The 27,669-nt window shown below is 38.5% G+C and overlaps 1 protein-coding gene across 4 annotated transcripts in view; it reads right to left on the reverse strand.

Moving 5' to 3' along the window:
• septin9a (septin 9a) overlaps positions 1–27,669 on the reverse strand; it is a 167,029-nt gene that overhangs the window by 67,331 nt on the left and 72,029 nt on the right. For 3 of the 4 annotated variants that reach the window (XM_022671920.2, XM_022671938.2, XM_022671926.2), the window contains one exon: positions 4,859–5,575. In XM_022671920.2, the coding sequence (XP_022527641.1) occupies positions 4,859–5,575 (717 nt within the window). Of the gene's footprint in view, positions 1–4,858; positions 5,576–6,860; positions 6,983–27,669 lie in introns of those variants that run through there. The other variant, XM_022671934.2, reaches the window with a different exon arrangement.

A 27,669-nucleotide genomic window follows, 5' to 3' on the forward strand; every position in this document is an offset into this window, starting at 1 on the left:
ATCCATAAAAAAATTAAATAATAGTTATATGTAGGGGTAAAAGGGTGCTCTGTTAACTGTACAACGTGCCACTATGAAACTCTTCTTAAACCTCTACTGTCTGCAGTAGCTAGTAAAAGAAAATCCTCAGAAATACGAGCTGATTAGAGACATTAGGGTGTTTACGTCATCCAGTGACTTTATGGCCTCGCTCAACACGGCTAATAGCTAAAGAGGAGCTAATTGCGCTGCAGCGAGCATAGTGGCATCGCGGACGTGGGTAGGGGGTTATTCGCGCTGCCGCAGGTAGGAGGTTATTTGTGCTGCCGTAGGAATAGTGACATTGCAGCGGTGGGTAGGGGGTGACATTGCAGCGGTGGGTAGGGGGTTATTTCTCGGCTGCCGGGCCGCAAAAGTCTGATGTTAAGTGAAGTTTAAGGGTTAACCTTACTTAGCACTCTTGCTGTATCTTTACTACTAAGGCTGTATCTTTTTTATAGACCCCAATAGCAGTGCCTTATTAGCTAAGCTAGCTAAGTAAGGAAATAAATTATCACATATATATGGTGTATACTTCCTTTAGGTCCTATAGGAAATAGAAAGTTTGGCAATAATTTAACAAAAGTAAAGCATCCATTATATCTACTAACAGCAACTTTCAGGAAAAATAGGTTTTTATGTTACATTTGGAAAAAAATACTTTTTAGAAAGGAAAGACATATGTGGAATATCTCTGTAATCTAGACATTGTTTATACTGTCCCCTCAGTAGACACATTAAAACAAATAATAATTTAATACGATTACTTTCCAAAGAAAACTGAGCAAGAAAAGAATTACTTTCGCTGTGCTGAATGACCTCTGTAGGTTCATCAGAACTTCATGTACTTCCCAACAGATCTAAATGGGGGTATTCAAAATCAGTGTCATAAAAAATAACCCACTAATCCAGCATCCCATTATAAATCACCTCATTACACTACTATTCGGTTTAGCTCTTTGTTAAAGAGCTGTAATCTCTCACCACACTGAGAACCACAGTGATGTCATCAAAGAAAGATCGAGGCCTGTGCCTGAAAAGACTCCTATTATTCTGAACCAACAGTCACACAAACCTTAAACCCCCAGCGGATGAGTGTGCCCGCACGTCAGCAAGGTCACTTATAAACAGCCAGTCAACCTAAACCATAATTGTGTGTCACACACAAAAGTAAAAGCAATGAGACACATGAACTGCATTTGTCTCTACAGTCAGAGTGACCACTGCTGACCGCTCATAAAACTGAAAGAGCAGTCCCACTTAGTTTCCTCAATTCTAATGGAGTTGGAATTCAGTGGAGTGAACACACATTCATTCTAGTGATCAAACATAGTGAACAGTACACTTTTGCTGTTGTGTTCATAAATAATTCTCTTTCAATTTTTGTGATTTTAACTGGGCTTATTATCCTACCATGTTAATTATCGATCTGGTTGCAATCTATTCAATAACAGATCTGCTATTGATATTTTATCACATTGTAAGTTGTCCAGATTGTCTTGAAAAATAGGGTGATAACTGTACACCTGTAATAAAAGATTTACTTAGTTTCATATGCCAGATTGACTTTTCCTGAAGCTCAACATCTATATATAGAGGTAAAAATGTGGTCTTCCATGAAATGAGACTTTAAATCAGCTGGTTTACAGGAAGCCTTTTGACGCATGCACGCACTCGCTGTGTCCACTCTGGAGCAAAGTGGGATTAGTAATTGAACCCAAATGTGAACCATGTTACCTCGCTCACATCTTGTGAAGGTTTTCCTCAACGTCTGGATTTTCTCTTAGTCAAAACTAAAGGGTAAAAAAAAAGATCTTGTAGGAATGAAAAACACTGAAACAGTCACACACTCTATGTCTATGATCCCTCCAGTGATGAAAAACATAATTCTGTACTTTGAGAATTAAAATAAAATGTTAAATTAATAAAAAATTAATTTAGAGGCTCTGAGTGGTCCGGCAGACTAAGGCGCTTCCACTGTTATCTGAGGACTGCCAATTCAAATGCCGGACACTGCTTGCCCTCAGCAGCCAGAATCATAAAAGAGCAACATTGCCAATGTTCTCTCTGGATGAGTATATGACTCTCTCTCCACATCATTCCTAATGTAATGCTGGTCAGCCCAGACATCTGTTGGTCGATGCATCAGAGCTATGTTGCTAGCTATTTAGTGATGCTGCCCCGGTATCCGTTAGAATATGACTGATCAAAACTTAACTTAAGTTTAAATGATACTGAACCAGACCTTTTGATAAAATGGGCTTATTTGGCCCGATTACTGTGCATGTTTTGAGCACAATAATAATTTAAACCACTTTTAAAAGCCAACAGTTTGCAAATGTCTGAGCACCCAGCTTTGTACAACTGGGGTACTACGATTTATAGACACAAACTAGAACATCAAATTTACAGCATAAGCAATCATCCAACAATGTGAGTGTTAAACTTAACATACAAATACTGTATGTTGATAAAAATTCAAGCATGTTCTAAACACATGGTACTGTATATTGAAACAGTCAACAGGTAATCAGCAAAGTGCTCTCAAGAAAATTAGTTTCACAGCACAGACAATGGTTATTTACATGACAGAACTGTGAAATTTCAAAGAACCACTTTATGAACATTCAAACAGTTCTTCATATCACAAGACAAACTCCTGCAGAAGAGCAATGTCTGCTTGGAGTGTAAAGCAGTTAGTTCAGAGTTCCACTGGAAAAAGCTGAAAATTGAAGGCTTTCTATTTTTATGCTGCACTTTTATGATCTCCAGATTTGGAATGTCACACCTAGGAGCTGCATCTGCAGCAGACCAACAAACCAAAACCTCTTCAGAGATTCGATGAAGAACTGTGCATGCACACAAACACACAGCGTTCCAGAATAGTGTGGCAAGCAAACATCTGAGACATATTTTGCTTTCAGAGCATGGCTAGTAGTTCTGTGGCAGACGGCTAAAATTAAGACGTTCACTACGGAGGCGGGGCAGCAGATGCAATACTGAAAAATCATTTTGTTGCAGTGCAGAATAGAAAACAGCTTTCTCCCATTTACTCAAGTAAAATGCATTCCGGCTTTCCAGCATCTTAATAATAAATCCAACCACCTGCCAAATATAGGTTAATTGTGGGGTATGATAAAGTACCTTGCCCAAAAGCTTGGCAGCAAATTGTTTTACATTAAACAAACAGTAACAACAAATTTCATTAACTGTGTTAACAAACAATTTTGTGAATTGAGTGCAAATTTGAGACATTCCACTGAGGACCAAATTCAAAGAGCCAGAGTGTAAATCAAAGGCTATTTTGATACTCTAAAATGCCACAAGCTTTTCAATAGAATGTAATTGCCCTCACTTATACTGGGTGGAGCAGATGGCCCTTCCTCACACCCCATCCATCACTGCAAGCTAATTCAACAGAAAGGTCACTTAACACTATGATTTTGCATTTATGTATTTAGCTGCCCAGTGGTTCTGTATTAATATAGAAGTTATAAACTTCAGTATTTAGCTTTTTTGGTTTATCTATTCTGTAGGTGATATTTACTCCCAGTGACTAGGCTAGTGTTATAGCTAAAAGACAAAGCTGTGGATTGACAACATCCCAAACCATATATTTTACAGACATGATATCATCTGCATACAATTTTAAAAGGACATTCAATTTGCTGGGTACAATGTTGTATTTGATAACTGCATTATGTTCATTCTCATTCTCTTTTGAGAATTACCCACCATCCCAGTAATACATGCTCTTAAGGGTTCTGACCATTAAAAAACATCAAAGTTTTCCTATATGGTCAGTGTAGCTGAAAATGAACAATGCCTATAGAAACAAGGAGGTGTTTTTTACGTGGCCAGTCAGTTTCTGTGCCTCAGGATTTGCCAAATCATGGCAGCTGTCTGACGTCAGCCTAAAACAGAGCCTAAGGGTACATTCTTTCCTAACTCCTGGGTTTCTCATTACCATGGCTTTATATTCTGGTAATATTAAGCATTCTGTGAAAATACAAAATGAGCAGACATCCCTACAATTAGAAAATGATCAGTTCTTTACAATTTCAAGGGAAAACAAGAAACATTAAACTGTTAAATATGACATGTTCAGAAACCAGTACCCTATATATTTTAATTTACATTTTATTTTCACTGGGTTTAACTATACAATTCAAGAAAAGCAAACATACTTAGTAATATATTTAGTAACTTGTTAAAACCCTAATACTTACCATACCATGCCCAAAAAAAAAAAATCTCTTTTTGCCCCCATATCTACTAGGAATAAAGGCTGTTCTAAATCCAACTGACTCATTAACTGCAACCAGTGCTCATACTCTTGTAATTACCACAGATAATGAGAGTTTATAAACAATATAAAAATATGAATTTTACAAAGGCCCATAGAAACAACATTACTTTAACTACCCTCAACTTTTTCTACTGCATCATAAACACAACATGCTTCTGCTTCTAGCTGCAGCAGCAGCAAACAACAGCCATTGCATTTCTGCTATAATTCAGCCATTTTACAACATAACAACTAGGGTCTGTTTCCATTATTACTCCCAGCTTTATCAACCATAACTGAGGCAGAGATATATTTCATGAATAAAGGAATTAATACAAATGTAAAGAATGATTGTAAATTTTTAAAGCAGACTAACAAAGCTGCTTGAGACCCAAGACTTCTACAAATATAATTTGGATCCATAAATCATCATTATAAATATACTAATAAAACCTTGACTTTAACAAGCAAAATATGGCAGGTTGTGACTCTGTTGCTCTGGAAGAAGATTCTACTAAATTAATAAAAATATATGAAAAAAATGCAACTTACTCTCAAGGGCTCTGCTGGTGTTCTCCTGCATTGACAGAGGTGTTTTAAACTCAGTGAAGCTGGAGGTCACACTGGTGGCTGAGACGAAGCTGTTTTCAGACTCTCTGGTTGAAGACGGCATCTCTGCTTGTCTGTTAGTTTCAGGCCGGCGAGTTGGAAGTGATGTGTCCACCGGGCTTGGAAGCTCAGTTTTTCTCTGGACAGGCTCGGGAATCCTGGAAGTGAGCTGGGGGGCTTCTGCTCTTCGCAGTGCAGCTGGGGCATCCTGGGTCCGGCCCAGCGAAAGCTCTGGCCTTCGGTTGGTTGCAAGCTCTGGAGTGCGGTTCTGTAGAGAAACTTCAGGCCGCTTCAAGCCAAAGCGGGCGATGCCTGGGCTGGGCGAGCTGTCAACCTGTTTGGATGAAATATCGATGGAAATCTCCGTCCTGCGTGAACCTGCCTCTGCAACTCTTCCCCCAGAAAGGAGGTCTGCCCGCCGCAGACCGCTTTTTGGAGAGCGCTGTCCAGAGGACGAGCTCTCTGAGCCATGCCTGGAGCTGTTGGATGATGTTTCAGAACCATGTCTGGAGGTGTTCTCAGAGTTGCGTGATCCCAGGTCATGGAAGCGGCTGGAAGCTGAGCCAGTGGAAGAACGCAGAGGATTCCCTGTTCTGCGTGAAAGAGGCGATGGATTTGTGGGTGTATCAACTTCTTCCACTTCAAATGACCTTTTAAGTGCTGAAAAGGAAAAAAAATAGTGTTAGACTTGAACTAAAAAGTACAGAACATAGTTTCCATCATTTTGTGCTCAAAAACAACTTTTTAATCCATAGTGCAAACTGCTTAAGCAACTGCTATGACTCTACATGTTAAGAGAGAGGCCATAGAGATAAAGAAGAAAGACTGAACATTACTATTATTTTGTACCACAAATAAGGATTAACAATTTATTATTTAGTTTTATTTCTGTGGTACAACACTGCCTGGTTTTCGAGCTTTAAACACCCATTTGAAAACTAAAACCAGTCACACAAAACTAAACGTCAAATATATTTAATTAAATTACAAATTAAACAGAAAGTACGGATCGTGATAAATAATAACAATTACATCATCGCATGCACAATAGTCAATCACAAGACATTTAATGCCACATACAAAAAGAAAACTCAAATAGTTCTCATATTCAATGACAAATATCTACCTGACAGGCTTTTCCAGTTTTACAGATGTAAAGCTAGTTAACCAAGCTAGTTACCAGTTTTTAACTGTGTTAATGCAATAGTTTCTCACTTGACAAGCACAATTTTACTTAAAATGACCAGAATAATTAAGTATTATCCAGTGTTTTGCCAGAATAAATGGAAATTTTTTATCAAAGGAAAAAATTGAAGACGTTAGATACACAGCTAGCTACAGGTTAACCTAACCTAACCGAACCTAGCTAGCGTCAACTAACCTAAGGTACTTAACGGTAGCCAACCTTGGTTACCTAGTTAGACTTAGTTAGGTTAAAATATCTGAATTTATACAACGTACAAAGGTCTCTGGCCATTTACTGGGCCTTACCGGCTCTTCTGAGACATTTAAAACGTTATATATTTAGCTGGCTAACGACTGAATATATTAGCTACAATATTTCAGTGGAAGTTAAACTCAGTCTAGCATCTGTGTGATATCTGAAGCAATTTAACACTAGCACAATCTGATTAATTAACGCTACCCGTTACCTGACTCACCTGAGCTTTACTACAAAGAGCAGAAACACCGCGGCTTAGATAACTAGTTAGTTATTTAGCTAACGCTAACTAGCTACCGCTAACTAGCTACAACTAGCTTAGCTACAACCTCAGACACAAGTTAGCTTAGCTAACCTAGCGTTATTCAGCTGCATTTCTAGAGTTCATATTTGAATTTGAGCGGGAAAACTCCCTTCGGTTAAAAGTGAGGATAAAGTAGTAAGGAATAAACAGGAAATAAAGCTAGAGTAAGTCAGACAGCTGTAAGAGTCCTTCATGTTTACCTGACTTCACTCGTTTTAGCTGCCTTGTAAAAATCGCCGCCATTGATAAACTACTACCCGCTCCGCAACAACACCGCGCGCGCGCTCCGCTCAGCTCGAACTTCAGTTACCGGGGAGTCGAATCAAAGAGTCGACTCTTCGACTCTGACAGGCAAAGGGCGGAATTGATTCGCTGCTGCTCCGTGTCACAGTATAGAGAGTTACGTTATAGTAGCCTTTAAAACTGCTGTAATGTTTATGTGTAGTGTATGGGAGGCAAAAAGCCTTTTTAATTGTATTTGTTCTCACATATGAGCCATGCTGAAGTAAAACATTAAATCGCAAATTAAGTGGTTTAATTTCGTTTTTAATTCTGTTTTAATATTTTCACACAATTGGAAAAAGAAAATGCAAAACAGTATTTGCATTTTCATTTTAATGTTTTCTTTTCAGTTTTATCTCTTGGCAGGATTTATATACCTCCCATAGTAATGATGTGAGTTTGATGCCCATCATCTCACAAACCCTTTAAGTATGCCTGTCCCCTCTCACCCAGCTTAACAATCAGTCTCAAGCTTCAGAAACCCAAGCACTTCATACTGTTTAATAGTTTAGGCCGAAAAGAAAAAGAAACGACACAAAACCAAATCATAAACAATATTTTGCAAAACATTGTGGAAAAGAGAATTTTTTTTATTCCACCTTAAAAATGTAACATTTAAGTCTGGTGTGAAATGGACTTGGGTTGTAGTGAAACATGATAACGAGTATAAACTTTAGTCAAATAGCCCTCCTCTATTCACCCCAGCATTCTGAAATACATTATTTGATGTGTTTACTAAAAGAACCACTTTGTTTTTCTATAACAAAGTCAAATCTGAAACATAAATGAGAACCTTTAAATTGATACAGAGTTTTATCATCAATGAAAGGTCCTTTACACTTTAAAAAGTTCTTCACACTCACACATTTCTCTTACAAACATGCATGTTTATGGATATAAATATTTGTGTTTATTTTACAGCATCACTCCATTTAAAGTACCATTTGAACTATCTATCATATCTGATAATCCACAAATAAGTCCCCAAATCCTTCTTAAATATTTGTACAATCTTGATAAGAATGCTTTTACTGGTTTGGGTGCTTCAGCTGTTTGGCTGAACTAATCCCTGAGATATTTCAGGATACTGATGCCACACATCTCTCAGCTACACCACACAGCAGCACTCTGAGCAGGTGGACGGCCTTCAGCCAGCAGACCAGCACTGCTGGCAACAGATACCATCACATTTTATTACTGTGGAATGACCAATTATCGAACTGTTTAATGTATGAAATTACTATAAGTTTAATATAATTATCCAGCTCTTGGGGTCACAATATTGCAATTGTAGAGATGAAATGTTTAATATATTATATTAAAATACCTAATTTAGTCATTTTGAACTTTAAGAAAGTTTTACACTTAAAGTAAACCTAATTGAAAGTTTGTCTTCTTAGCAGCACATTATTTAGCGAGTGTGCTTTCTAATTTTTACTCCCACAAACAAAATATCCCCCGATGATTTCACAATGATTTCACAGTTGGGCCATATTTCAGAGAGCTGTTAAAAATGCATATTGGCAGATTCACACATGAGAAATAGGCCGAGAAATATCTGGACGTGATCAGCTCTAAATCCAGCTGTGGAAGACGATGCCAGTAGAGCTTCACGGAATGGATTCTGGTTCTCATTACGCTGAGAAACATCCGCCACTTCATTAAAGGCTGCTGAAATAACATTACGCCTATTTAGGTCTTTTTTCTCATTCTGATAACTCACTGAAAGAAAACAATTACTCTAAAGAGCTCTGATTCCTCATCTCCTCGTTTGTGCACCCAGTCTCTACTGACAGAAGTTCTGCCAGAATGTTTTAAAGCAGCGATTCTGAACTGGTGGATCGGAACTCGGGACTAAACTAAAACAATTCTGTAAAGAAGAGTGGAACAAAATTCCTCCATAGAGATGTGACAGATTCTTTGTCAGATATCGGTAAAGCTTGATTGCAGTTGTTGCTACAAAGGGTGACATAAAGAAGTTATTAGATTTAGGGGACAAACTATTTTTTTACTCAGGGCTAGATTGTTTTGAATATTTTATTATTTATTATTAAAGTTTGTTTGATAATCAGAAAAATATCAGTATGAAAAAAAAGCAAAAACAAAAGAAACCTGTAGGGGGGCAACTACTTTTTCACACCACTGTAAACCTACTAATGAACTGACCTACGCTTGGTAAACTAGACGTGTTATAGCTGGAAAACACTAAAAAAAGCAAGACAGCGGTTATCCAGGACCAGGATTTAGAACCAGTAGCTACCTACTGGTTCCTTAGGCTACCTTAAGAAATGAATCTGTCCCTGAAACGCCTCACATGCGCACATTGATACATGTATAAACATCACCTACTTCATCAAAAATACCAAAAAAAAAGTACTTTTGAGAGACGGCTCGTAGCTTCATAAAGGGAAATGGATGAGTTAGCAGCTCATATGTGGAGGATCTTTTGCTGGAGTGGAGAGTAAACGGCTGGTCTGAAGTTCATGATCAGGTCGAGGAGGAGAAAAAGGCCAGGTGGTTTGCTTTTGCTGTTTTTGCAGCTATAGCTGCACAGAGATGTGTGATGTGTACGAGAGAGAAGCACGTAGCTCATGTGTAAAAGCAAAAAGGAGCATGAATGAACCATTCACATTCATGTTGCATGTCCATGGATTGGAGACATATCTGATTTAGGACCACATATAAAAGTGACTTAGATTTGATTGGAAATAGTCGGATTTAGCACATTTACACAGCCATGAAAAAATCTAATCTGATTTAAGTCACTTCAGCCTGGTAAAGTGAACATAGCCTATGTGTATTTCCTCAGTGTTGAAATCAGGTACATACAATTGACAGAATAAAAGTTTTGTCCACTAACTATTGTTTTTTTGTTTTGTTTTGTTTGTTGATAGATCACTGTCAAGCCAAATTAGGGGGTGTGTTCCAGCAGGAATGTGACGTCAATGCATAGAGCTTCCTCTATAGGAAAAGAATGATTAATAACAACTAAAGAGGGAAAATGAGCTACATGTGTTTGTAATCAGACGAGCCAGAGCACCATGAGCCAGCTGCTGTAGTTTAGACACTGAATGAGTTACAGTAACATTCCCTCAACAGTCCCATCAACAGCATTTTTAAACCATTTGTTAAAGAGAGAGCATGTCGTGAGCGTTGGCATGTGTGGGCACTTGTGCTTGTTATTGATAACTGTTTAGTTTTAATTGTTGAAAGAAGTTTGTGGCCATTTATTTACAGAAAAGATTTTGGGAAATTACTGATTTCTAGTGTGTGAAAGCTACATTAGGCAGCATTTAGGTGCTAAATACAGTGTACCTCAGCTTTTCAGTAGTAAATGGAAAGCTGCATAAATATGTTCATATTAAACAATTCCTTTAAGCCACACATTTGATCGTTATTTTAAAAGCTTATGATACAGTCTCAGCTTGGTCTGTTATTGCGCAGGTAGCTGCAGAATGCAGGTGTGAATTCCAGGCCTTTCAGCAGGACCGGCCCGGTGGAGCTAACGGCCCAGAGTTCCCTACAAAGACAGCTATTATAAAGGCTCCGTCAGCCAGGCAGCGGCATGCTTATCACAACACCGAAGAACACGTCACACACACACACACACACACACACATGTGGATCAGGTTTCTTTCCAGCTCACAGGAAGACTGATTCTCCCAGCAGCCACAGCTCAGGCCTGAAGCTGACAGGTCGACTGCACTGCACATCTCCTGCATGTGTTCATTTTACTTAACTTAAATAATAAACTAACATACATTCTGTATTAACTGTGTTTAAACAGCTCAGTCAGTACTGATGTGCATTGGCATACACAGCTTCTATAGTGCCGGTTGGGAGATTTTGCTAATAGAGTTAGAATAGGACTCACTGGAGCAGTTAAACATAAAAAATGTTGGCACCATGCCTAATGCCAAGTGTGGGAAATATTAGAGCGTGTAAACCCCCCCCAGCATTAAGCAGCGATGCAGCAGCGGATCTGTGTTCTCTGGAATAATGATGCTCCAATCAATACTTTTATTGTTTTGAGGTGTGGTGTCAATCATCCTGCATGCTGACCTCACTAATGTTCTTGTCCCTGAATACAATCAAATCCTGTCAACAATGCTCCAAATGCGCTTCGTTTGAACAGTAGAGGCAGTTACTCCATCAAAAGCAGGATAAACTAATTTTTTAAATACCCTTGATATTTGTTGGAGCAGTGAATGTGCTGGTGTCCCAATACTTTTGTCCATGTAATATATTTATTTGTATTATATACTGTACTGTGCAAAGGTTTTAGGCGCTTAAGCGAATTACACTAATTAATTTATCTCAGCAATACAAGTGTTTTTGCCTGAAAAAAGCACGATATATGATTTAAACAGATGCAAATAAACATAAATACACTAAAAAGTAACAAGAATTTCTCATTTTTAGGTAAGTAGGTTGTATACTGAGCCAAGCTGTAAAACAAACCTGAAAGTTTCTTATTGTATCTCATAGCAGAGGCATTAGCAGCAGAATCTTATCTGTGAGTTCTGTATGTTGTAAGGTGGAACCTTCATGTATTGCAACAGTGAGCCCTGGGCTAATGACCCTGTCTCTCTTTTAGCATTTGTCCTTTCTTTGAGCTCTTTAGGTATGTACTGCCACCCACTGCATACTGGGAACTCCAATCAGGATCATTTTTAATATTTTGTAGAGAATACTTTGCAGGTAATAACTGCCTGAAGTCTGGAACAATGGAAGCCATGGACATCACCAAACACTGGGGTTTCTTCTTTGTGATGCTTTGCCAGACCTTTACAGCAGATATTTTCAGTTGCTGCTGTTTTGTGTGCCTTTCTGCCTTAGTTTTTTCTTAAGACAGAGTGAAATGCTTCTCAATGCTTCATCCAAACACCCTGGCATCTTTACAGAATCTGAGCAGAAAGAAATATCCTGTACACTTCAGAATTCATCCTTCTGCTTCTGTCTTCTGTCACATCTTCAAAAAAACACCATGCCAGGGGAAGCCATGTACACACATGCTATCACACTGACACTATCATCAGCCTAATGATGGTCTGTTTCACTTTAATTGGGAGCTCCTTTAACTATGTTGTGGGTTTAAAGCAATAGCTTCCAAATGCAGATGCTCTACCTACAATCAGCTCCAGAGATGATGATGGGTTAATGAGGGAATAGTCAATGCAACCCATAAAACGATATTTTTGTTCAACCTCTTGAACTACAAATGAATGTCTATACTTTAACTGCATCTTATTTGTTCCATTTAAAATCCAGTGTGGTGGCATGAAGAGCCCAAATCATAAAGATTGCGTACTGTACAAAGCTCCTGGACAGATGCTATTGTAGATGAAGATAATTAATGTTTACTGGTTCGAATCCCGGTCATGTAGCTTGCCATCAGCTGACAGAGCCCTGAGAGAGCAAAATTGGCCTTGCTCTCTCTGGGTGGGTATATGGCGCTTTCTTCCCACATCACTCCAAAGGGTGATGTCGATCAGCACGAGCTGTCTATGAGCTGCGTTTTCCTCTGAACGCTGTGATGCTACTCAGTAATGCTGCATCAGCAGCAGTTCAAAAATAGGTGAAGTCTGACTTTACATGTATCCGTGCTAGTCTTCACGCTGCTGGTGTTGGGGCATCACTAGTAATAGAGTGAGTCCTAATGAGTAGGTTGGGTAATTGGCCCTGTAAATTGGTGAGAAAATGGGATAGAAATTAATAAAATAAATAGATATGTTGTTTTTCACTGCACCTGTTAGTGGTGCAAATGTTATGGCTATATGATTACACTATATGATTGAAGTATTAGAAAACCTGTTTATTCTTGTTTTAATCTGAAATCAAATTTTGAATCTGTTTTACCGTCTAGATAATGCTTTCTTATAGATTTTGGAACATTGCTGTGAGGATCTGACTGCATTCAGCAACAAAGAGCATGTTTGATCATGACCACCGTTTCTCTATTTAGGAATCGAACCTACAATCCTGTCCATCATAACCCAGCAATCTAACCACCAAGCTACCACTGCCTTGTAGTTTTCAGAAGCTGAGAACACTGGTGTCGGAGCACAGGGTTAATCATGCTATGACTCCCCTGGAACAGTCCTTAAAGTGACAGATAAGGAGGCCAACAATTGTGAGGATTTGATTGTATTCAGCTACAAGAGCATAAGTCAAGTCAGGATGCTGAATGATTACCATTCAACACACCTCATTCCCAACTACCCAACCCATCCAATTTCAAAAGTGTCATTCTGCCCAAGAAAAAAAAATCACAGAAGTCACTGGAAGGCAAATGTATGAAAGCTATGTATGGAATTGTGACCACACCAGTCAAAGCAGCAATGATTTATTTTTTTTTGGGCTTGGACAGAACGATGAGACAGAATAATGGCAAGCATTTAAAACCTAGCATAGCACTATTGATATAGCCAGCATTTCAGTCTCAAAATAAAATCTGCTCCTATAGCTCTCCTGAAGCTTTCTTATAAGGCACATTTTCTCATGACTCATCTCTGAAAGGGTGTTTCTACTTAAGCTGACCACTGATGATGCCATTTCCTGTAGAGAGCCTGTGGTAGAATTAATAAGGAATACAGAGAGTGAGGGAAAAGTCCAGAACCACATGCCCTGCATAGCTGCAGTCCTGCCACACACACACACACACACACACACACTAGCCCCAAGAGTACAGTTAAAGTTCAATGGAAAAGTACTTTGACGGTTAAACAGGAAGAAAGAGATTCAGTGACAGTGATCATCCACGTTTCTTTCAGTCTCTTTTTAAATATTCCACTGGTGCTCATACTGGAGTGTGCAATAAGGCAAAAAAACTGACTGTAATTGTAAGGCTATCAGTTATTCAAAGAGATAATATTTTTTTTTCAAACTGAGAACTGAGAATTACCAGCAAGGTAATTTACTCATATCTTCTTACCTTTTTAATACATTATATTGCCTAAAACAGCTTACAAATCTATTAATTGTGCTAAAGTCATACTGTAAATGTTGAAAGTGGGTTTCCACAAATGTTTCCCAGATGTTTTGTTATTTTTTAAGACGACGTTGCTAATGTTTATTAGCCTACAATATGCTTATACTTTTAATAAGATTTCCAGGGGAAAACTAGTTTAGCTTGTGCAAAATTAAAAATCTTCACTGTAGCTGTCCTAATAATGGGTTGGTATTTTTTTAGCACTATCAAATTTCAAATTTAATCATGATTCATGAGACACACTGTACACTTACTGTTCTAGGTTTAAAGCAGCATTTCCAAAGAATTGGTATTGCTTAATCCTGGATGTCCCCACAGCCGGAAAGTGTCATTTATGTTTTGAGTCACACCTTAATGACTGTAGAACGCATGGATGCCATGGGTCCATCCCCTTCCTTTCTACAAAAACAAGCCAAAATGCACAACATATCGTTTGCAATGTAAGTCTGAGCCAGTCTAATCCAGCTTCTACATGCAATGCAGGTATCCCACCCTTCAAAAACTAATTTCAGGGAGGCACCTCTCAATGTATATATATATACACACATATACACACAAGTCAACAGGGAGTTTAGCACAGCTAACAGCTAGCATAAATTAGTTTAACTAGACCAGTGAAATAATCCTACATGTGAAATTAGCTTAACATTTACCCATCATGCAAGCAAATTTAGGATAATACAGGCAGTATGAGTGTATTTTATATTTCCTGTTGTGTGTATGTTTAGAACTAAATAAAAAATTATGTTGTTATCAAAGAGAGAGTTTGAGGTATATTCACTCACTAGTAATGCACTCCATATATCTCCATATATCCAGGATTAGGCCTGGACAATAATTCGATATCGGTATTTATCGCGATAAGAAATGTTTCAATAACGGTGATATCACTTTTGTGGTATATCGATATGTATTATTTACAGAATCTGTCACGGACAGGCGTTTTACTGGCGTCAGCTTGCCGCACAGCTGAACACAATCAGCCTCCGTAGCTGGACTATCTCTGTGCGTGATGATGTAATCACATAGGCTAGGCTAGGCTAGATTTGGCTAGGCTAGGCTAGGCTCGGGTCCGCTATGCATCCAAAATGCCTCGCGCTGGAGCCAAACGGAGCCGGGACGAGCGGATCCAAGGCTAAGGTAGACTCGGTTCGCATCTGAAATGCTCTGCGCTGGAGTGGAACGGAGCGGAACCAAGCCGAGCCTAGCCTAGCCTAGCCTCGGGTCCGCTCGGTCAGCCTCTGGTCCGCTCGGTCCACCCACGGGTCCGCTCGGTCAGCGGTCAGTCGCGGGTCCTCTCGGTCAGCCGCGGGTCCTCTTGGCTCCCAGCGCGGGACATTTTTGATGCAAAATGAATGCCCCTGCCGCTTCCACAAGTGATTAATTGAAGGAGGGAGGTCTAATTCAGTGGTGAGGATTTGGTTCAACTCTCGAAGGTCTGCTAAACTTCAGTTTGCTGCAAATTGTGCCGGAGAGTGGAGCCGACCAGCAGCGGTAACGTTAAAACATCTAATCTGTTCCGCCACCTCAATCAGTTCCACTATATACAATATTTTCCTTATACTGGCTGAATCACTTTTATAGCGTATGTTGTAAGTTATTTAAGTTATTTAAAGTTTATGAATCCTTTAGGTTTGTTTATTTGACGGGGATATCATGTTCCTTTTATGTTTATAAAGAGTTGTATTTTGGCTGAAGCACTTTTGTAGCTTATATTGTAACTAAGTTATTTATAGTTGATAAAGCCTGTAGGTTTGTTTATTTGACGGGAAAATCTTGTTGCTTTTATGTATATAAAGGCTTCTTTTATTCTTTATCCTAGTTGAAACACTTTTGTTTTGATCTGTTAAATTTGTTTACAAAAGACTAAGAAGCTCTGCTTCTGTCCTAATTTTAAGTTATTTTTATTGGTAATAGTTATATAGGCTTATGTTTGACAGGGATGTCATGTTTTTATTTTGCTATATGCAAATAAAATTGAGCATTGATTTATCTTGACTGTTTTTTATTTCTTAAGTATTATAATGTTTTCGTGAAAGGAGGTTTCAAAGACTTAAATTAAATTTTCAGACAGTAGTAGGTACATATTTCCATTGCAGGGATTCTTCGCAGTTTTCTGTGGCCTTCTAAGTATTTATATCGATATCGAAATTATATCGTATCGACCGAAATTAAGGAATATATCGTGATATGAATTTTGGCCATATCGTCCAGCACTATCCAGGATTAAAGTAAAATAATTTATACTGGACACATATAATCTGTCTCCAGTAGATATATAATAGGAAATGAGAACAGTGTGAATTTTTCTTTTGCTAAAAATGGCAAAAAAGCAGTACTCTGGTGTGATAATTAGGGGTGGGTGATATAGCACGATATTTCAGGGTATAATATCGTTCACGATATTAAAAGTGTTTGCCGATATTATCACGTACGATACGATATGGCACACCCCTACTGAGTATATGTCATACATTATTTTCGCCACTATTTAATACAATTTAAGTATATTTGTGTGAGCTGTCCAACTGAACCTCAAAACGTAAACAGTAAAGATGTGATTAAAACATCGATTTAACATCACCTTTATTTTGAGGAGTGTATATAAATTGGTAGTTGCCTGTCCTGTTGCAACTGGCCTGTGTGTAGCTTGACCATGACTCTAGCCTCTCAAGAACACTGTATATAAAGTACTGTATTTGCTAAAATTCTTATTTAAAATATGAACTCACTATTTGTTCTATTCCATATTTTTTTACCAAACCAAATATATATTTTTTTACAATTACCAAAGTATGAGGACCACTGCCTTCTACAGATGCTAATGCAGTGTGTGTGTGAGTGTGTGTGTCTCCAGATTTATATGCACTCACTGCTCTCTCCTCACCAACCATATGTGGCCTGAGAGACATATACAGCAGGCAGACACGTCAGCCCTGTTACGCAAGCTCACTGTGTGTATAGGGACGTATGTGAATGAGTGTGGAGGGAAAAGGGCGAGAGAGACTCTTCTAAAGAGAGGTAGTCGTGTCTGATGAGGTCTGCAGGAGAGTGTGACTGAAATGCAAACCATAGACAGCACAGGCATTTTAATACGTCCAGCATCACAAAAAAAAAATTAAACACAAGAAAACTAAAGGGAGAGGCTTCAATTTAAACAAATATTACATTTTTACCATTTTCAATGAACTAATAAATGAGATGTTTATATTATTTCACATTTAAGCCTGGTGACTTCATCAGCAACTACAGGATGTGTATTTGCTTGCTGCACAGTTTGTAGAAGCAATGTAGAAGCAGATAATTGGACCCATGATGAAATATTCTGCAAACCAGATCAACAAAACAAACAGAGAGCCAGAACAAACACTGTAATTGTTGTTCAGAGCTAAACAGTTACAGCAAAACCAGGGAACTGGCTGGAGCAACAAATATATCACTGCTGATTCTTCATGATCATATCCTAATATCCTAAGCAGTATGGTCCAAATTCTTTATTTCATTTATTTCAATCCAGTGCTGCATTAATTTTCACCAAGATCTTGCAGCAGCATTGATGATGGTAGAGTCTGACTGCTGCACAAAGCAGCTCTTCTCCATCCAGCACATCCCAAAGATTCTCAATGAGGTTAAGATCTGGACTCTGTGGTGAACTCTCTCTCAATCCATGTGTGAAAATGATGATCTCATGCTCCCTGAATCACTCTTTCACAATTCCAGCACCATGAATCCTGACATTGTTATCTTGGAATATGTACTCGTGTCATCAGGGAAGAAAAAACCCCATTGATGGAATAACCTGATCTATATTCAGTATATTCAGGTAGTCAGCTGACCTCATTCTTTCAGCACATACTGTTGCTGAACCTAAACCTGCAGACCAACTGCAGCAACCACAGATCATAGCTCCGCCCCCACAGGCTTGTACAGTAGGCACTAGGCATGATGGTGCATCACTTCAGCTGCCTCTCTTCTTACCCTGATGCTCCATCACTCTGGAACAGGGTACATCTGTACTCATTAGACCACATGACCCTTTTTCATTGCTCCAGAGTCCAATCTTTTTACACCATAGCAAACTGAGCCTTTTTTTGCTGGTTATCCTCACTGATAAGTGCTTTTCTTAAGGTTACACAGCTGTTTTTCTATGATTAGATTTTACCAAACATTTTTTTTCTGACCACATTCCTTTCCTAAATGTGATTTTTCCTCAATGTTCTTCCACATTTTAATAAGGTGTTGGACTGTTCTTAACCCAATTTTAGTAGTTTTAGCCAACTCCTTATATGTTTCTCTGCTTTTCCCTGCTTGCCAATAATTTGACCCTTCTGTTTCTTTGTATATGTTATTATCCTACTTTTACTTTATTCTTCAACGATCAGGACCACCACAGAACAGCTATTTTTTGGGGTTGTGGGCAGTGATGGTATAGTTATTTTGAAAAAGTAATCCGATTCCTGATTACTCCTTTAAAAAGTAACTTTATGGATTACTTGATTTTAAAAGTAACTAAGTTACTTTACAAGTTACTTTATTAGTTACTTTCAGCAGCTGCAGATACCACCTCCCCCCGCCTTAACATAAACATTATAACCAGTTTTACCAATACTCCCTTTATTGGAAAATGCATTTTTAAGTTTTTTAAAAAAATAAAAGACCACTTCTCTTGAATTAACTTAACATAATATAAAATAACAAATATAAAATAAAGAAAGTCTTTCTTGACGTGACATATTTAACACTGTAAAACTGAACATTGAACCTGTTGTTTTCTGCAGGGCAGCAAGGAGTGGTTTTATAAAACCATGATAGAACCATGTATATGGTCTAGGCCAGGGATCACATATATGTGGACTGCGGTCCAGGTCCGGACCCAGACGTTGTCCAATGAGGACCCAAACCGATAAACTACTGAGAAGGATTTAATTTTGACAGCGTTCATTTAAAGCATCTGAACTTTTCTTGTCTTTACGGTATACGCGCTCTGCGGCACAGGAAACTTGCAGACCAATCACGTGTGCTGTAAAATCTTCAAACGCTCTCCTCTGCCAATCAGATCTGTGCAGACCGCATTTATAAAGAGATAGGGAGCCCAAGAACTGTCGGAAAAACAAGAATGAGCGGAAACTAAAGACACGCCGAGCGCGAGAGAGAGACAGAGGAGAAATGTATAAAGTTAAGAGTGAAACAGTGGAGTGCAGTGAGTAAACCAGTGGTTGTACCTATTTAACAGAAGAGAGACGCGTGTGATTGGGGGAGAGAGGAGGGATGGGGAAGGGAGCATGGTGTGTGTGTGTGAGAGAGAGTAACGTGCAATGACTTGGATAAGTAACTTTAATCTGATTACTGGATTGGAAATAGTATAGCGTTAGATTACTCGTTACTGAACAAAAGGGTCAGATTAGAGAAACGCGTTACTGACATCACTGGTTGTGGGTCATCTTCAGCACTATAGAGTAACTGTGCTGCGCTGGTATGAGTGGATCAGATACAGCAAAGCTGCTGCAGTTTTTAAACACTATGTTCACTTACCATCTTGCTGTTGCACCATGTAGATGTAAACTAGGTTCATTTGTTGCCTTATAGTTGGTGTTAACCGTTCTTTATATCTTTATGTGCTGCCCACAGGATGCTGCTCGCAGGAATCTGCCGATAAGATGCTGCCCACAGGACACTGCTCGCAGGACGTTGCTCGCTGTTGGTGGACAGCTCTCAGTCCAGCATTACTGCTGTGTCTCATCCACTTATACCAGCACAACACACACTGCAGTGCAATACTGAGGCTGATCCACCACCCAAATAATAGCTGATCTATGGAGGTCTATCCTTTGAGGTCCTGACCAGTGAAGAATGTGGTGAAAGGAGGGCAATAAAATACAGATACTCTGTAATTGTAAAATAACAAAGTGCTAAAAATGTGTATGAGTAATAGATCTCTAAAACTTTCCTTACAGGAGTCTAGTCTCATTCATAATTATCACCCAGCATCTGGTTCTGACACAATCTTCTTTCTTTAACCCAGCTCACAAGATCTGAACTACTTTCCTCATTATAAAAAAATCTTCTTGCTCTATGAATTGATGTTTACCTGCATGTGTTCCTAATGTGATCTGATAACATAATAAAAATGTGTAAAATATGTGTAAAATATATATAACCTGTGCGTTCTGAAGGGGAGATATCTGCTGGAGGAATGTGTGTGTGCTGCTGCAGATTTGGGGCAGCCTGGAGACATGGCCGCTCTCTCTCACAGCACACACAGCTGCAGCATAAGATAAACATAGACACACACACACACACTTTCTACACGCAGATCTATCAGGCTGCACCCTTGTGATGCTCCATCTCTTCTACGTTGTCCTGACGCATACTGCCTCCAAACCATTCTAGTCCTGCTGTACTGTACATCTGCATATACTGTATATAAATATAAACTGCATACATACTTCTTTTGTTTTTGCATTTTTGATTAATCACACTTTTTTTTTAAAGCTGAGTTCAATTTCACTTAAAAAGAACCTGTCCAACAGCATGAAGCAGATAAAAGATCTCAAAAAGCAGCACATTAACACCCGATCTGAAGAAATTCCAAAACAGATCAGAAAATAAAGTCATTGATCATCTATCAGTCTGGAAAAGGGTTACAGAATCATTTCTAAAGCTTTAGGACTTCAGTGGACCACAGTGATTCACTATTATTCACAAATGAAGAAAACATGGAACACTGCTGAACCTTCCCAGGAGAGACCAGCCAACCAAAATTACTCCAAAAGGGCATGGAAAACTTATCTAGGAGGTCACAAAGGAACCCAGAACAACATTTAAAGAACCGCAGGTCTGTGATCAGTGTTAATTATTCAATAATAAGAAAGAGACTGGATGAAAAATTGTATCAATGGGAGAATTCCAATACAATGAACACTGCTGACCAAAAATAACACAACAGACCGTCTCACATTTAGACATTTACATTTGAAAAAACATCTTGATGATACCCAGGACTTACCCAGGGTAAATATTCTTTGGACTGACGTGAGAAAAAAGTGAAAGTTTTTGGAAGGTGTGTGTCCTGTTATATGTTGAGTAAAACTAATACATAATTTTACAAAAAGAACATCATACTGAATGCAAAACATGGTGGTGGTAGTGTGATGGTCTAGGACAGATCTGCAAACACTTGATATTTTCTTCATAGTGTCTTCATTAGGGGGAAAAGTCAACTTCTCAGTGTTTTGAAGGAGTTTCTGAAGGTGCTGAACAATAGTTGCTGCTGTGAAGCTCCAGCTCATCTCAAATCACCTCAAATCACCATCTCAGTTCATCAGGTTTAGATCAGGGGATGGTTTAGGCCAAACACTTTTTTTTACTGTGGTTCCATTTGTTCCATATGAGAAACTCCTGAAGACAGAGCTCTTCAAAGAGCACTTACTCTCTTAACACCTCTAACACACTAACTACTCTAACCTCATTTCTTCTTCCCCTCCTTCACTCCTCTATCCCATTATTCCATTTGACCTCCTTCTAAAGATGTTTTTTTCCTTTAACTTCTATTACTTTTGTACTTGACTATTGTAAGTTGCTTTAGACAAAAGTGTCTGCCAAATGTAATGTAATGTAATGTAATGTGTTACTTAATTGTTTTTCATGACTTTAATATTAATCTACAATGAAGAAAATAAATAAGAAATAAAATAAATTTGGTGTGTTCAAAAATCTGAATGGTACTGTACACACATTCAGTATTAGAAAATAATAAGTAGCACACATACTTAAGCAACGCCTAAAAAATGCAGACAAAACTCCACATATATGTAATTATTATGGGTAAGTAATATAACTGCTGATTGGCCAGGAATCTCACAGCACATGAAATTAAATACTCAGGGACTGGTTAGAGCGCTATGAAGTATCAGTGCTGCAAAGGCCAAAATCATGATGATGCTAAACACACAAGATATCATGCAGCACTACAATTAACAGTATTCAGAACTGGATGAGAATCACTCCAGCAGAAGTGCAGTGTTTATTTGTGTACAACAAAAACCTCTTTCCCAGCCTTGACCCGGTTCAGTGCCAAGAACTCCCCCTAAGCTTCAAAGCTGCAGTATCTGCCTGTGTGGGTAAGCCAAGATAGCATAAAATCACTGCAGTAATAGCAAAGACATGAAAACAATGAGTCTGATAGCCCTATCAGCAGCCTTTCCTTCTCATGTCCTCAGCTGCCTTTTACCCCCAATCACTTTTTCCACTCTTTACTTTTCCTCTCACTTCATCGTTCTCTCAAAATGACATTCAGCACAAACGCTCAGCTGTTTATCTCATACTAACCATACTTTTTATACAGTGATATAAAAATGATAACAGTATCAGTAAATAGAAAATAAAAACAGAAAATAAAATGATTACTCTGATTTTTAGAATTGACTTTTAAACATTTTAAAACCCATGTTTAATGAGGGATTTATTCAAAAAGCTTTCTGGAGTGGCCACAAAAAAGTATTTGGATACATGTGTGACATTTTAAAATCTGTTTCTTTCTTATTTTCCTTACTGTACATGATATTAAATGTGTTTTTCTTGGTGCACACTTACACTATATAAAATTATACACTAAGCCATAGCATTAGTACCACTGACAGGTGAAGTAGAATACATTGATTGCCCTTATCTAAATTGGCTTCTGTCAAGGGATGGGATCTACAATATATATGAAAAGTTACTTTATTTCAGTAATTCAGTTCAAAATGTGAAACTAATATATTATATAGATGTATTAAACACACAGAGTGATCTATTTTAAACATTTTTTTTATTTTATTGTTGATGATTTTGGCTTACAGCCAATGAAAACCCAACAGTCAATATCTCAGAAAATTGGGATATCATATAAGACCAATTGGTACTTTTGGCAGTGTGGGCAGTGTGCCAAGTCCTGCTGGAAAATGAAATCCTCATCTCTATAAAAGTTGTCATCAGAGGGAAGAAGCATGAAGTGCTGTAAGATTTTGTGGGAAAAACAAAACTGCACTGACTTTAGACTTGATAATAAAACACAGTGGATCAACACCAGCAGATGACATGTCTCTCCAAACCATCACTGATTGGTGGAAACTTCACACTAGACCTCAAGCAGCTTGAACTGTGTGTCTCTCCACTCTTCCTCCAGACTCTGTTCTCTATATTTTCAAATGAAATGTAAAATTTACTGATGATCAGTGATTGTTTGTAGAGTCATGTCATCTGCTGGTGTTATTATCAAGTCTAAAGTCAGTGCAGTTTTGTTTTCCCACAAAATCTTACAGCACTTCACGCTTCCCTCTGCTGACAACTTTTATGGAGATGCAAATTTCATTTTCCAGCAGGACTTGGAACACTGCCCACACTGCCAAAAGTACCAGCTGGTCTTATATAATATTCACATTTTTAGAGAGACTAATTTTTGGGTTTTTATTAGCTGTAAACTATAAAAGAAAAAATGTTTAAAATAGATCACTGTGTGTAATACATCTATATAATATATGAGTTTCACATTTTGAACTGAATTACTGACATAAAGTCACTTTTCAATGACATTCTAATTTTTTGAGATGCACATGTACATATTAGACAGCAAGTTAACAGTAAGTTCTTGTATTGATGTGTTGGAAGCAGGAAAATAGGCAAACATAAGAATCTAAGACATTTTGAATGGTGCAAAACATTCATTTAACACTGTTTTTTAAGTTGTTTTAAACATCATTGTGTGTAAACAATAGCGGTGTATATGACATACAGTTGTTGTTTGAAATTGACATACCCTCATTATAGAAATGTCAATATGACAAAATATAGCTTTTGGTTGGATAATTAATGGTGTTCGATATGCATTTTCATTATCCCATTAAGACTCCCAACTGTGTCCAAGATTCAATCTTCTAGCTGATGATGGTTGATGATGGAGGATATGATGAGGAAGTCTGAGGTAGTTCCTTTTCTTCACAATTTAATCCACTCTGAGCAAAGTAGCACCAGATCCACCGGCAACAAACAGTGCCAGAGCATGATGCTGCTACCACCATGCTTAACAGATGCTTAGGTGTTCTTAAACTAATCATCTGATGACAGACTCTTCAGTTGCTTAGAAATTGCTTAAAGAGATCATATTATATGGGCAGAAAAACTACCGGGAAACCATGGCAAGTTTAGAGACATTGCAGAACTATTATCACTTTGTGAATTATGGGATAATTTTTGCTGTGTGTTGTTCAATGTATGTTGTCTCATATATAACAGCCAAACATAACAGCCCAATATTTCCATGATATTCATGTCCATAATGAGTGTATTTAAACTTCCAGTCACATCTGTACTTCAGTTTATCCCACACTAATCTAATTTGGTATGTGGTGCAGCAGCCAGATAAACCCATTGCTCTAAAACCTTCCTAGTCCATCAATGGAAACAGACCAGTGATAAGTATGGAGTTAAGTAAAAGTAAAAGAGTTAGACATTTACAGCTATACAACAGTTGTACAGTTAAAGGTACCACTTTAAAAAGGCTACCTTTATAAAGGGGTTTTAAATGGTTTACAATTCGTTTATTAATGGTTACTAATCAGGTTGTAAATGCCTTAAAAATAATTAATAATCAGTTATAACACATACATAGAAAGGCCAACAATATAGCTGGCTGTGGGTTCACTATTTGGCAAACAACAGGTCATTGTTGCCCTTTCTACGTATGTATTATAACTGATTATTAATGATTTGTAAGGCATTTACAACCTAATTACTAACCATTAATAAACTAGTCTTATTTTAAAGTGGTATTAAATCTGTGCTGCTTGTGGAAGAAGCTTCAGCATTGGGTAGAAAAATTCTGTTCACGTGTCCAAAACAAAAAAAAAACAAAGAGTTGCAGCAGAACACACACATATGGAATGCTGTGTTTCTCTCCACTGAAGAGGACGTGGACCTTCAGCAGGAAAAGCGTGGCTGGCAGAAGGTGAGCAGTGAACTGAAAGCCCTGATAAGACTGAGGACAGCCTGAGAGAATTAGTGGGATTTTGGAGATAGTCTGAGTGATTCTGTGCAGACTGTTTCCGCTGGCAGCCTCAGCTGAAGGGATTAGCCTTCCTGTCTGTCTGCAGGTGAAATCAGTCAATGGAGGTGGTGCTAACAGGCTAATTTCAATATAAAAAGGCAGATAAACCCATATATTTGAGTATATTTAAATAGACTGGATTAAATGACATTCATTTGAATGGAATTCACAGTGAAATACATTTTGCATCAACTGTGTGTCCCGTAGTATACTACAACCCCAAGTAACAATCCATGTGTGAAAATGATGATCTCATGCTCCCTGAATCACTCTTTTACAGTTCCAGCCCCATGAATCCTGACATTGTCATCTTGGAATATGTACTCGTGTCATCAGAGAAGAAATAAATGATCCATTGATGGAATAACCTGGTCTATATTCAGTATATTCAGGTAGTCAGCTGACCTCATTCTTTCAGCACATACTGTTGCTGAACCTAAACCTGCAGACCAACTGCAGCATCAACCCCACATCATTTACTTACTTAAATCCAGGTGATGACTTTTTAACTAACTAACTAACTAACTAACTAACTAACAAAAAGTGCATTATTTATTAAATGGACTTTTATTATTATATTTATTTTATTACATTTATTTCTTTATTTGATTGCAGATGCTATGAACCAAAGATATTTAATATTTTATTTAATTTTGTCTGGTCAATTTTATTTTATTTATTAATAAATGTCAATTCCTGCATTCCAGCCTGACACTTTAGGGTTAGTAATTAAATAATAATGTAATTTAGGTATTATGTATAATGATGTAGATTGTAATGATTACTTGTTAAAAAAATCAGCATTCAAGAAAATGATGAGCAAAGACGGACAAAAAAGCTCCAGTTTGTCACAAAAGTATAAGAAAATTATTGAAATGTTTTAAAACAATGTTCCTCAAAGAAATATTCCACTACAGCATGTAAATCATTAAACTATTCAAGGTAGGGAGACCAAGGACGTGAACTTTTGTTAAGCACTACAATACACTACAATATAGAGCAAGTGGTGCATGCACGTGGTGCATCCACGTCAGGACCAGAACCAATCTGGGTTCAAGAAAGGACACTCTACCGAGACGGATCTGTTGTCTGTGACTGAAGCGTTGAAAACTGCCAGAGCTGCAGGTCAGTCCTCAGTGCTCATTCTGCTGGACCTCTCGGCCGCATTTGACACAGTCAACCATGACTTCCTCCTAACTATACTCTCAAACATGGGGATCGCAGACAACGTGCTGTCATGGTTCAGATCGTACCTCACTGGGCGCTCGTCAAGGTGTCGTGGCAAGGACAGCTGTCCTCAGCCCGCTCCTTATCCACTGGGGTTCCCCAAGGTTCGGTACTGGGACCCCTTCTCTTCTCCATATACACCACCTCTCTTGGTCAGGTTGTCCGCTCACACGGATTTTCCTACCATTGCTTTGCGGATGACACCCAGCTATACCTGTCGTTCTCACCTGAAGATCACTCAATCTCTGCACGGATATCGCAGTGTCTCTCTGACATATCCTCATGGATGAAGGAGCATTACCTTCAATTAAATCTCTCAAAGACTGAACTTCTGGTTATACCAGCAAAACCATCTTTTCAACACAACTTCTCTATAAGTATCGACTCTCTCTCTCTCTCACCGACAAAGGTTGCTAGGAACCTGGGTGTTCTGGTTGATGACCAACTCTCCTTCACGCACCATGTGGCCTCAGTTGCTCGGTCCTGCCGCTTTGCGCTCTATAACATCTGAAAAATTAGACCGTTCTTGACGCAACAGGCCACCCAACTCCTGGTGCAAGCGGTCGTCATCTCACGCCTCGACTACTGCAATGCCCTGCTAACTGGCCTCCCGGCCTGTGTAGTAAAACCACTACAGATGATCCAGAATGCAGCAGCGCGTCTGGTCTTCAACCAGCCAAAACGGGCACATGTCACCCCGCTGCTCATTGAGCTCCATTGGCTACCAGTTGATGCTCGCATCAAATTCAAAGCTCTTACAATCGCCTACAAGGTGATGATAGAACAGGCTCCTTCCTACCTGCACTCGCTCCTGAAGGCTTATGCTACCTCCCGGCCGCTGCGCTCCTCCAATGAATGTCGCCTCGCTTTGCCAAACATTCACACAAAGCAATCCAGACTGTTCTCATACAGAGTTCCCCAATGGTGGAACAAACTACCTTCCACTACCAGATCAGGAGAATCTCTCGCTATCTTTAAGAGACTCCTGAAGACAGAGCTCTTCAAAGAGCACTTACTCTCTTAACACCTCTAACATACTAACTACTTCTAACCTCATTTCCTTCTTCCCCTCCTTCACTCCTCTATCCTATTATTCCCCTTTGACCTCCTTTTATCCCTATCCAAAGATGTTTTACCTTTAAACTTATTTTACATTGTACTTGACTATTGTAAGTCGCTTTGGACAAAAGCGTCTGCCAAATGTAATGCAATGTAATGTAATGTAAATGCAACTTAAAACTTCGCTGTGCAAAACAGAAGCCTTGAGATAACCACGTCAAGATCAGATATTAGGAGGAAATGAACGCCATGATTTTGGAATGAAGACAAACAGGACCTTCCAGATTGTTATCAGCAACAAAAACATACAGAATGTGTGAAGAATTTTGAAAAGAAAAAACTATGACAACCCCATACTGTTGCACCT

This window comes from Astyanax mexicanus, chromosome 19 (assembly GCF_023375975.1).
Source record: "Astyanax mexicanus isolate ESR-SI-001 chromosome 19, AstMex3_surface, whole genome shotgun sequence".
Taxonomy (NCBI): Eukaryota; Metazoa; Chordata; class Actinopteri; order Characiformes; family Acestrorhamphidae; genus Astyanax; species Astyanax mexicanus.